This window comes from Dromiciops gliroides, chromosome 3 (assembly GCF_019393635.1).
Source record: "Dromiciops gliroides isolate mDroGli1 chromosome 3, mDroGli1.pri, whole genome shotgun sequence".
Lineage (NCBI taxonomy): Eukaryota > Metazoa > Chordata > Mammalia > Microbiotheria > Microbiotheriidae > Dromiciops > Dromiciops gliroides.
In genome coordinates, this window is record NC_057863.1 from 339,864,524 (window position 1) to 339,877,440 (window position 12,917).

A 12,917-nucleotide genomic window follows, 5' to 3' on the forward strand; every position below is an offset into this window, starting at 1 on the left:
TCCTTTATTAATAAAATGATTAAATTACCCAGAAACCATGTCTCTGAATGTCAAATACTAGATCTTTTGAGAATGCTGATCTAAGACTGAAGAAATTATCAAGAAGGTATACAAGCTCCTTTATTAATCACCAAACATTTATCACTGAAGAACAGACTAACCTTTTGTTGTCCTTTTTTTATTATTTATTTATTTATTTATTTTTGCAGGGCAATGGGGGTTAAGTGACTTGCCCAGGGTCACACAGCTAGTAAGTGTTAAGTGTCTGAGGCTGGATTTGAACTCAGGTACTCCTGAATCCAGGGCCAGTGCTTTAACCACTGCACCATCTAGCTGCCCCTTTTGTTGTCCTTTTATTGTTGTTCAAGTATTCTATGATTTTTTCAAACTGCAGGAAAACTTCATATGCTTAAAAGGATATACTCTCTAACCAGTGAGAAAGATCATACCAGTGCTCCTTCTGGGCCAAACATCTCCAGGAAGTTTCCAATGAATTCTCGGGATTTCTCCTCCCACTTCTGAATGAGGTCAATGCTTTTCTCCTCCACCTTCTGCACAAACTCCTTTGACTTCTCCTCTACATCTTTTACCTTCTTCTTTACTTTGTCTACACGTTCCTGTAAGTGATATTTCTTCTCCTGGAAAAAGAAATAACTCTTTTGAAAAATACTCACCTATACTGGGATGTAAGAGGAGAAGGTTTCTAACATATCTTATTTATAATGTCCTACATTAAGAATCCCATCTTCATCCATAACCCATCCCAATTTGTTTATTTTAGAGGATAAATATGGATAAATATGGAACATGGTCTAAATTGATCATCTTATCCTAATTTCTTCATACAAGCTTGGGATTCACAAACAACTTACAGTGGACATTCAGAGAGAGGCAGACACTTAATAGAGGGGGATTCTCTAGGTGTAAAACCCAAACCTAAAGCATAAACAGCTCAGACATCCATTTCTGATGGAGATGTCCAGAAAATGGTAAGATCAACTGGTAACACTGTCAAGAAAATGCCAATTGCATAGCTTAGAGAACTGATCTGGGAAATGGAGGTGACAAATTCTAGGTCTGCTTCTAACACTAGTTTAAATCATTCCTAATTCTATGATTCAATTTGCTCTTAAGTAAAATGAGGGAATAAAATATTGCTCAGTTCACAGGAAACTATATAAGCATTCTTTGAGTAGTCAGTGTCTATTGCCTGAATAATCTGTTTTAGATTTGAAGATTCAGGCATCTTAATTAAGTTGGATAGAAAGTCAGCATAGCCTGGAAGAATGTTTCTCCGAGTATGGTACAAAGACCTTGAGGGTCCCTGAGACCCTTTTAGAAGGTCTCCAAAGTAAAAACTATTTTCATAATAATACTAATATATTATTTGCCTATTAAAATACTCCTCCCTTTTCCAACTATATATCTACATGAGATCTGATATTCTTCACATATGTCAACCAAAACAACATATGGCAACAAATTGAATACAGAAGCAGAAAAGAGAATTGAGTTATCTTCTACTAAACCAGGCAATTAAGAAATTTGCAAAACTATGTAAAGCAATGCCACAATTATCACTAAATTTTCCTGTTGTGGAAATTTTGTGGTATTTTTCATAAAAATGTTATATTAACATGTAATCGATTCACTATTAAGTGAATTAACATACATTTTAAAAAGTTAAAAGTTTTAATGTCTAATATGAAAATATTGATAGAAACAAACCAGATATACATGCTCTTTGAGGTCTTCAATTATTTTTAACAAAAAACTGGGGGTCCTGAAGCCAAAAAGTTTGAGAATCATTGTTCTAATGCAAAGTATACTGGATTTAAAGGCAAAGGTCCAATGCTGGCCCTACCAACAACTAGCCAAATGACCCTGAGCAAATCACTGAACTTTCAGTTTCAGCTTCTTCATCTATTAAATGAATACATTAACAATATCTACCTTACTGGTAGCTCTGAAAATCAAATAAAAGTAAATCATAATATATATGAAATTGCTATGTGACCATAAAGCACTATAAATATGACCTAGTAGAGAGTTGCTAGTAACACTATCATTACATTATAAACTCCAAAGAGAATTATGTCTACAAAGAGTCAGATTTTCTTTTTTTTTATTTGGTATTGTTTGTTTGTTTGTTTTGGGAGGAGGGCAATGAGGGTTAAGTGATTTGCCCAAAGTCACACAGCTCATAAGTGTCAAGTGTCTGAGGCCAGATTTGAAGTCAGGTCCTCCTGAATCCGGGGCCAGTGCTTTATCTACTGCGCCACCTAGCTGCCCTAAGAGTCAAATTATCAAAGCAAAAAACTTTCAATATCAAATTTGTTCAATGATTATTAAATTTAAAATATCAATGTACTTTCCCTTTCCATGTATTGAATAAAAATATTTTATTCTTTATGTACATGCTGATTTATGAACTTTATCCATAAATATATATGTATATTCTTATATATAAGGACACATTTTCTGGACTATAAGCTTTTATAGGGCAGACACTGAATCTATATAAGCCTCAGTGTACTGAGCCCAGTGAAATGCTACAGGCAAAAAAAATACACATTTAAAAGGTTTAAACTGATGCTAAACTAGGGAAATATGAAAACCAAGCCCTACTCAGTTGGCCTGGGCAGGCACACAGACTACAAGGCCCTAGAGGAGCTATGGGGCTATGACTCACATTGATGAAGCTGACATTGAGTTCCTTGGCAGTGTATCCCCGCTGCAGGTTCCGCCTTGCATATACGTCATAGTCCCGAACGATGCGGGTGATGATGTCTGATGTGGATATACCCTCTGTCCTCTGTGTTGGTGCGAACATGCCTAACACCATGACACATACACACAAATACACACATATACATACAAACACACATGCAGATGATAGGACTTTGTTTAGCCCAGATGACGGGACTTATTTGCTTTATAAAGAAGTCTGGTCATAGCACTGCCACAGTAAAGTCTGGGAAGCCCAGGCTGTGTTACTAAAGGGAATCTTCGGACTTAAAAGAGGTACAAGAAATCCTCTCCAGCTACTACTGATGTCCCACAGCTTGAGAATCCACCACTGACTCACCTGCTTCTTTGATGTGTTTGTAAACATCGTCACTCCCAGCAGAAGAATATGGGATGTCATCATGGGCTACAAAATCAATCTGAAAATAGGGAAATATTTCAAACCCATGAAAATTACCATCTGAAAAGAGCCAGTAAACTTTCCTAGGAAAAGGATACTAATCAAAGGTTAGGATCCAACCTCTCTTTATCATACTCATAAATTTCCTAATTCATTCACAAACCATACAACCAACAGTCCAACAACCTCATTAGAGAATGGTGGCAGCAAAAGTGAGATTTATTGGCTTTAACATCTTGAAACACTATGGAAATCTGACTTTAAAGCTGCCACCATGCCTTTGCCCAAGGAATGGAAACCTCATAAGTAGCACATTGATTTTTTGAAGTAAAATGAGAAAACTCTCCTATTCCCAATCCTGTAAAGGACTGGCAAAGTAAGGGTCTCTGATAATGCAGAATTCGATTAGAAACAAGTTCATCTTTGATCGCCTCTCTTTTCATCATTGAATAGTAACTAAAAAATCTTTTATTGCTAATAAGAAAGAATTACAGCTGAGCTCCAAAAGCCAAATTCAGAAAAGGCCTTCTGATTTCAGAACATCTTCTTACTAAACAGTAACTCTTATTTGCAATAATAAGGGATGATGTAGAATAGCAATCTTCTAGGAGTAGCAAAGCAAATTCTTTTTTATTTACTCTTTTTTAAAGAGGAAATGGGGCTGCCACAGGTCATTGGCCAGCATTCCCTCTTCCCAGCTCCCTCCAGATTTGAAGAAGCTGCTTACGGAATAAAGCAATACAGTTAAGTAGAACCATCAAGAAAAATCCAAGAGAATCTTCCAAGTCTCAGTCCTCTGAGAAGAAAGGATGGGGCAGCCAAATTGGGGAGGGAGGCAAAGAGCAATGGAGATATCACTTAGAACCTTAATTATCAGTTAAGTAACAATTAGTTGACAGCCTGCCGAGAGCAAGAATGGGAACCAGCATAGGCTGACCAATGTTACAAGAAAAAAAAAGCAAAAAGGTGGGGGGAGGGGGGGAAATGTTGATGGGAGACATGAGAGAATACTAAAGATCAACTCCTAATTTGGCCTAGAATATACTCAAGTTAAACCACTAAAAATCATCTCACATACTACTCTTCCTTTACTCATTTAAAATGTAGAAGTAGCAGATGATTTTATTTGCTCCCAAGGGCCTTGAACAAATCTCCCCTATCCCTAAACCTTCCTAAATCTTGTTTCACAGAATTTCAGTCATAACTATTCTTCATTTCTTCATCTAGTAGTTTTCTATAGCTTTCTATCTGAAGGGAATTTTTTTTTCTTAATTAGACTTGTGATTTCATTAGTATAGGAAACTTACAGGAAGGAAAATCCCTCTACCTATAAAGACCAGCCCTTACTATGCAACTTATGTATTAGAGAGCTCTAAGGCACTAAAAGACTACTGAGTCTTGCCCAGGGTCACATCTGGTGAGATGTTCCTTAATTTATCATGTTCAAGGCCCTTCTTCCTGCCCTATTAAGCTTCCTCATGTTTTACACCCACCTTTTCTAGCAGTGATGGCATTCTTCATTTTACATGGGAATTACGATAGGATGAAGAATTATGGTGCTCAATTCCTAAACTAAAGAAAAAGAGAAAACCCTCCTGTTCCTCATCAGACTTTACCCCAAAATTAACAACAAAACCAAATCCAAACTAAGTCAAATCAATAGAAAAGTTTATGCCTATCTTTGGCTCCTGGATATCGGATCTGGAGGACAGGTCTGGGGCTCTGGTGAATATCTATAAACATACAATATCATTCCATAGGAGGGGAGGGAAAAGCCCAGGTGCCACTCTCAAGAGACAATGAGAGGAAGGAAAAGGGGATTCAAGAATGGACACATATACCCAGTCTCTTACCCGATGCTCTGCCAAGAATTCAGGTGTTAGTGTCCAGGGAGCATTCCTCACCACCTCGTCCACATAGCGGCAATGCTGAACTGCATCGTAGCGTTCACTTTCATTCATCACTGTGAAGCCCTTGAAATTGTGTGTCAACTCATCGCTGCAAACTAAGTCCATGGGCACCATAAAGTTATCAAGACAAAATCACTTCTGCTTACCCAACCCCCAGCTTGTGTTCTTTCCCACCTAGAAAATGAACCAATCTCCACATCCTGAGCAGTTTTCTAGATATTGCCAAACCCAAGAATCAAAGTGGTTGCATATGCATTTTCCCAACCATAAATGCACATGCCTCCTGTAAGAACTTCCCAGAGTGGATAAAGGTCTAGGAATGAATACACTTAGTTAAGTTCTTAAGTTTGCTCTGGTACAACTTAGTTATCTGTTCCTAGTTCAGTTGATAAATATCTATATAGAGAGCTGGATTGGGCCTAAAACATTGGCTCATTGTACCTCAAGTGGTACAAGATTTTTTAAAAATGGAAACCTGGGCCAACTGAACAAAATAAATCAAAGATGCTCCAATGACTCAAGAAACTTAAGCTAAAAGTGAACGAAGTTATTATATGGCATCTCTGTTCAATAAACAAAGAAGTTTGATTCTCTTGATTATAGTTTCTCCTACTGTGTATTTCAGTATTAGAAAGAAAGGAAGAGATCCTTAGTACTTACCATCTCTTTCTGAACAAGAGTTAAAAAATCTTTGCTTACCTCCCACAATAAGGTATGTGTTGGGGAATAGGTTCTTTGCTTGCATCAGGGCCCGGGCATGACCAGAGTGAAATAAGTCAAATATGCCATCAGCATAAACTCTTACAGGTCGATCACCTTAAAATGAAAGATAAGAATGCCTCATTAAAAAGAAATGATTCAGGCAGCTAGGTGGTGCAGTGGATAGAGCACTGGCCCTGGATTCAGGAGTACCTGAGTTCAAATCCGGCCTCAGACACTTAACACTTACTAGCTGTGTGACCCTGGGCAAGTCACTTAACCCCAACTGCCTCACTAAAAAAAAAAGAAAAAAGAAAAAAGAAAAAAGAAATGATTCATCATCTTACATTCTGCAAATGGCAATGGATTAGATCACAGTTGGACAAGGTCAACCCTCCCCAAGACAGAGACAGTTTCCCTCTGTGCAAATGCCAAAAAATGTCATTAGAGGGCGCAGCTAGGTGGCACAGTGGATAGAGCACTGGCCCTGGAGTCAGAAGTACCTGAGTTCAAATCCGACCTCAGACACTTAACACTTACCAGCTGTGTGACCCTGGGCAAGTCACTTAACCCCAATTGCCTCACTTAACCCCAATTGCCTCACTTAAAAAAAAAAAATGTCATTAGATTTAACACCTGACTACTGTGCCTACCAAATGATCTGAAATTTGACACCTCCTCCTCTACTTCCCTCTTGAAGAGTCTCTGGTTATCCATTCAAACTGAGGAGATTAGAAATAATATCCCCAAATTTTCCTGTACAGTAACTAAATATAAAAAGTCATACCATGCTGAAGCAAGCACCACATATGCTAAAATTGGAACAATACAGAAAAGATTAGCATGGCCCCTGCGCAAGGATGACATGCAAATTTGTGAAGCGTTCCATATTTTTAAATTATGTAAAAATAAGAAACTAATAAAAAAAAGTCATACCATTAAAAAAAACAACATAGAAGAATGAAAGTTTCTTGGATAACTAAGCCTTTTAGATACAAAAGGAACAGAGTGATTGTAAAAGATAAAGCAAACCATTTCAATTACATAAAATTGAAAAGCCTTTGCACAAATCAAATCAATTCAGCTAGAATTAGAAGAAAAGAAGTTATCTGGAGAAAAATCTTTGCAGCAAATATGTTTGACAAAGGTCTGAAATTCCAGCTTCATAAGGAATTGACACAAACCCATTAAGAAAATGAGCCATTTCCCAATAGATAAGTGGTCAAGGGATATAAACAGGCAGTTTTCTTTTTCATTTAAAAATTTTGGTTTTGTATCACCTACATTTCCTAATAGGGGCAGCTAAGTGATGCAAAGGATAGAATGCCAGGTCTGGAGTCAGGAAGACTCATCTGGCTTTAGATGCTAGCTGTGTGACTCTGAGCAAGTCACTCAATTCTGTTTGCCTCAATTCCTCATCTGTAAAACAAGCTGGAGAAAGAAAAGGCAATCCATTCTAGTATCTTTGCCAAGAAAAACCCAAATAAGGTTACCAAGAGTTGGACATGACTGCAACATGTCCTAATAGATTCAAATATTTCCTAATAGATCCCTTCCTTTTCCTAGAGAGCCATCCCTTATAACAAAAAATAAAAAGAGGTAGAAAAGCAATTCTGCATAACTAACCAACACATGTGGATTTTCCCACACAAAAAGAGAATTGCTCCTCATCTTTTCTATGGCATAAAGTTGAGTCATTACAACATCACAGTATTTTGTTTCAATTGCTTTGTTGTTGTTCTTTCCATTTCCATTTTTATAGCCGTCCTGGTTTTGCTTGCTTCACTTCAGTTCATAAGTCTTTGATGCTTCTCTGTATTCATCAAATTCCCTGTTTATTATAACCAATAATTTATCTTATTATAGTCATGTACCACAACTTGTTTAGCCATTTCCCAATCAATGTGCATCTATTTTCTTTCCAATTGTTTACCACTATTAAAAAGTACTTCCACAAATTTAAATATATGGGGCCTTTCTTTTTATCAATGACTTCCTTGAGGAATATGCCTAGTGGGGAGGTTTCTGGAATTGAAAGGAATGAGCATTTTAATTTTTCTTAATATAATTGCTTTCCAGAACAGATGAACCAATTCACAGCTCTACCAATAGTATATTTCTTTTTTTCTTTTTCAATCAATTTTTAAAAGAAGGAATGCAAGCCATAAAAATTCATATAAAAAGTTACAAAACACTAATAACAAGAAAAATATAAGTCAAGACAACTCTGAATTTTTACCTCCCACTCATTAGATTGGCAAAGACGACAAAAGATGAAAATGCCAAATGCTGGAAGGGTTATGGAAGACAGGCACAAAACAGCTCAGCTCATGAAGCTGTGAATTGGTCCAGTCCTTCTGGAGAACAATTTGGAATTGAAGACCAAAAAACCAGCAATAAAAAGATGTTGTGGTTTGTTTGTTTTAAAGAACTTTCAATTTATTTAACATGTCCCATTATTCTCTATTTTGGGTAACACTGTACCAAAATTGGTCAGAATGAATCTTGTAAGGGACACCCAATTCTCACAATCTAAAAGGATCAGATCAGGTCTAGCCTGATCACAAAGATCTAAAGGGGAGGAAAAATAATGCCCTACTTATTTTAGAGCACCACTGTGAGGAAAATACTTATATAAACTATTATAGAAATATGAGTTATTACCTTCTTGCTACAATTGATTTATTATTTTATTTTTCCCCAATTACAAGCTAAAACAATTTAAAAAACATTATTGTTGTGGGTTTTTTTCTGATAAAGTCAACTCAGTTATCAATAAGTAAGTCTCTTGCCTGCTCTCCTGGTCTGATGACTGCGCTGCTCAGACAGATGCTGACTGGAGTTCGACTCGGCCCGGCTCACCATTAGCAGCACGTGCCTGACGCGGCTCTCCCCCCCAAAGGTGGCCTTGGGCTTTTGGTGAGTTTTATACAGAATATAGACTAAGCTTAGATTTAAGACTATTTGTTTTGTATTTCTACTTTCCTATCCCTCTAATCAACATCACCTTGTAACTACCAAACAATAAAAGCTCTAACTAGAGACCAGAGACTTCTTCCATTTACTAGTCTGGGAGATAAATTAAGGGAATATATTGTGAGCATTCCAAGACTGCTGCCTAGGGGACAGTTGGTAGAAAGAGAATGTTTTACTTATATTTTTAAGGCTGGTGCTTTATCCACTGTATCACTTAGCTGGCCCATGACATCTTTAAAATAAAGTTAAGGGGTAAGAGCAATGCACTGGAGGGGAAGATGGGGGAGGAGCAGGGGAGTGAGTGAGCCTTATTCTCATCAAAATTGGCTCAAGGAGGGAATAACATACACACTCAAGTGGGTATAGTAATATATTTTGCCCTACGGGAAAGTGGGAGGGGAAGGGGATAAGGGGGAGAGGTGAAGAGAGGACAGATTGGGGGAGGGGACAGTAAAAAACAAAATACTTTTGAGGAAGGATAGGGTGAAAGAAGATAGAAAACTGCAAACCATCAACAGAGAAAGAACTGATGGTATCTGAATACAAACTGAAGTATAATTTTATTTGTTAGTTCCTTTTTCTAAAGTTATTTTGTCTGTTTTCTTTTACAACCTGACTAATGTGAAGATGTTTTGCATGACTGTACATGTATAACTTATATTGAATTGCTTGATTTCTCAGGGAGAGAGGAAGAAAGTTTGGAACACAAAGTTTTAAAAAAATCAATGTGAAAAAAAAATTTTTTTTACATGTAACTTGGGGAAAATTCTTAAAAAGAAAAAAGAAACAAAAACAAAACAAAAAACGTTTTTACTGATATTGTTTTTTGGGATTTTTTTGTTTTTCTTGTTTATTTATTTATTTATTTCTGATATTGTTTTTTAAATTTATCCCTTGACACCGCCCCCACCCAGAGAGCTATTGTTTAAAGAATTCTTCCCTTCTGCTCTTTAACCTAACTTCCCTAAGACTTTAACCTCAAAATCCTTGTCAAATCTACCCAGCTCCTTCTTTTCTTCTTTTGCTGGTTCATGCTCCCTCACTGTGGGTATTGTGAGTGTTTCTCAAGGTTCTGTCCTAGGGCCTCTTCTCCCTCTATACTCATCAGTTCCTATAGGTTTAACTAATCTTAGAAATATCACTTTGGTGGCTAGGTGGCGCCATCAGACCCTGGAGTTGGGAAGAACTGAATTCTAATGCAGCATTGGACACTATGTAACCCTGTGCTTAACTTCTGTTTGCTTCAGTTTCCTCATCTGTAAAATGGAAATGATAATAATAGCACCTACCTCCCAAGGCTGTTGTGAAGATAAATAATATTTGTAAAGCACTTTGCAAACCTTAAAGCACTATAGTGCTTTAAATAAAGGCTAGTTATTATAAATGTTGTTAATTATCATAATAATAAATGAGTTGCATCACGAGTGCTTATTAGACAATTCCAAATGGATATCCTGGAACAATTTATAAAGTAACAATACCACTGTAAAGATAAATAATTTTGAGAGACTTAGGAATGCTAATCAACTGATGAACCATGATAGCAGAGGACTAGTGCCCATTTCCTGATAGTGATAGGCTCAGAGTGCAAATTAAGGCATTGTTTTTACATGACTAATATGAAATTTTGTTTTGTTTAACTATACATGTCTGTAACAGTAGTTTTGTTTTTCTTTCTCTATGGGAAAGGGAAGCGGGGAGGAAGGGGACAGGAAGGAAAGAAGGTATATTTTCATTGAATGAAAAATTTGTTTAAAAAAATTATATCCTGGAAACATCTGAAACTCAACATGTCCAAAGCAGACTTCATCTTTCCCCTCCCTAAACATCCATATTTCTGCTGAAGGTTATCACCATCCTTTCAGGTCCCAGGTTCATAATCCCCCCCCCTTCCCCCGCCCCAGGTTCATAATCTTAACATTGCCTTTGACTCTTCAACTCCATACAATCAACTCACAAATGTTGCCATTCTACCGGCACAACCACCTTGTATATATTTGTATTAATTCACTTTATATTTATGTTGTATGTATGTATATCTGTACTTGCTGCCTCACCCATTAAAATGAAAGTGAGGATTGTTTCATTCTTTGTACTTGTATCCCCAGTGTCTAACACCACACATGATACATGATGGTTCTTTTTTTTTGGAAGGGTGGGTGGGGATGAGGGTTAAGTGATTTGCCCAAGGTCACACAGCTAGTAAGTGTCAAGTGTCTGAGGTTGCATTTGAACTCAGATCCTCCTGAATAAAGAGCCGGTGCTTTATCCACTACACCACCTAGCTGCCCCTCACAGTGCTTCTTCTTGATCGAATGAATGATTGAGCTGGTTCTCTACACAGGCCTCTGAGAGCAAGCATAACTAAGAACCAGACTAAGAAGTAACCCATGGTCTCTTCCTTAAACTTTTACAGGGTAGGTATTAATAAAGACTAGATATCTAGATGTCTTATGCAGAACTATCCTGCATTTCAAATTCCTTTACTACTTGATATAATCCCTCAAATTATCCTTATCAACATACTTTGATTTTTATCAGACCTACCATGCTTCCCCTCTTGTCTTCTATCTTCTCTGCTCAAAAGGCAAAATTTACTTACTGATTTTTTAAAAATTTCCACTTTCCAAGGAAAGTGGCTTCTTGGATTCCTTTAAGTCTCAACTAAAATCCTACCCTCTATAGGAATCCTTTCCCAATCCCTCTTAATTCCAGTACCTTCCTTCCCTATGTTAATTACTTCCCATTTATCCTGTACATTACTTGCTTCGTACAAATTTGTTTGCATATTTTCTCCCCATTATATTGTGAGCTCCTTCAGGGAAGGGACTGCTTTTTGTCTCTTTTTGTCACAGTGTCCGGTACATAGTAGGCCCTTAATAAATGTTTATTGATTGATTCTGTTGTCTATCTCTCCATATTAAACCTTTCCAAAATGGTCACATATATATTTTCTCTCTGGCTTCATCCACTATTTCCTAGATTGCATGTAGCTAACTCTAATATTGTACCATTAAAACTTCCCTATGAAAACTTGAGGAACACTCTTCTCCATACCACGCATAAATTCAAAATTCACTAGGTATGATTTTTGCCATTGTTTTTCTTAGGTTGGCAACACATAGAATTTAGTCACCTGACTACTGGCCTAACAAATTAGTAAAAGAAACAGAAAGAAAAAACACTGAATTGAATCATAATGATAAACAGAAACTTCAATAGCCTTCAGCCTTGTTGCTATTTATTTTCAGGCTTGGGCTACAATCACTTTCCCAAAGGCTTTCCTTTATACCTATATCTTCTGTACTTTTATACCTACCTATGCCCTCCAAGTTTCTTCCAGGGGCCCTGGGTTTGGAGTCAGAGGACCTGGGTTCAAACCATGCCACTTAAATAACCCATGTGACCTTAAGCAAGTCACCTCCCATTTAAATTTTTTTTCCAATTACATGATTTTTTTTTGAGTTCCAGATTTTCCTCCCATCTTCTCTTCCCTTCCCCCTCCTGAAGCCAGACAGCAATCTGATATAGGTTATACATTACAATCATGTTAACCATATTTCCACATTAGTTATGTTGTAAGAGAAGAATCAGAATAAAAAGGAAAAATGCAAGAAAGCAACAAAAGTGAAAATAGTATGCTTCAATCTGCATTCAGACTCTATAGTTATTACTGTGTATTTCCCTACACCCTATTTTCCCCTTGTTTATACTTTTCTCTTTCCTTTTCCTCTGTCCCTTCTCACCAGTGTTTTGTTTCTGGCCACTACCTCCCTCAGTTTACCCTCTCTTCTATCAGCACAAACTCCCTTTTGCTTTTTCCCCTTTCACCTTCTAGTTTTACCACCCCTTCTATCAGCACCGCACCCCTTTCTTTCCCTTTTCCTCTTTTATTTCCCTATAGGGTAAGATAAAATTCTATACCCAACTGAGTGTTATTCCCTGTTTGAGTCAAATCAGATGAGAGTAAGGTCAAAACAATGCTCACCCTTCCCTTCTTTCCCTTTATAGTAATAGGTTTTTTATGCCTCTTCATGTGATGTGATTCACCCCATTCTACCTTCCCTTTCCTCTTCTCCCAGTATAATCCTTTTTGTTATCCCTTAAGGTTTTTGTTTTTGTTTTTTTAAATATCATCACATCAGAATCAACTTATATATCCACTTCTGTCTGTATGTACTACT

At 37.1% G+C, this 12,917-nt stretch overlaps 1 protein-coding gene and 1 non-coding gene across 4 annotated transcripts in view; one reads left to right on the forward strand and one right to left on the reverse strand.

Annotated features, from left to right (window-relative positions):
• Positions 1–12,917, reverse strand: part of PCYT1A (phosphate cytidylyltransferase 1A, choline) — a 94,504-nt gene that overhangs the window by 5,274 nt on the left and 76,313 nt on the right. For all 3 annotated transcript variants that reach the window (XM_043996132.1, XM_043996130.1, XM_043996131.1), the window contains 5 exons: positions 5,758–5,874; positions 5,002–5,153; positions 3,089–3,167; positions 2,693–2,835; positions 450–638 (listed from right to left, as the gene is read on the reverse strand). In XM_043996132.1, coding sequence (XP_043852067.1) covers positions 450–638; positions 2,693–2,835; positions 3,089–3,167; positions 5,002–5,153; positions 5,758–5,874 — 680 coding nt within the window. The remainder of the gene's footprint in view (positions 1–449; positions 639–2,692; positions 2,836–3,088; positions 3,168–5,001; positions 5,154–5,757; positions 5,875–12,917) is intronic.
• LOC122752145 lies at positions 6,546–6,652 on the forward strand. Its single transcript, XR_006355942.1, has one exon. It is a non-coding gene; the product is annotated as a U6 spliceosomal RNA (small nuclear RNA).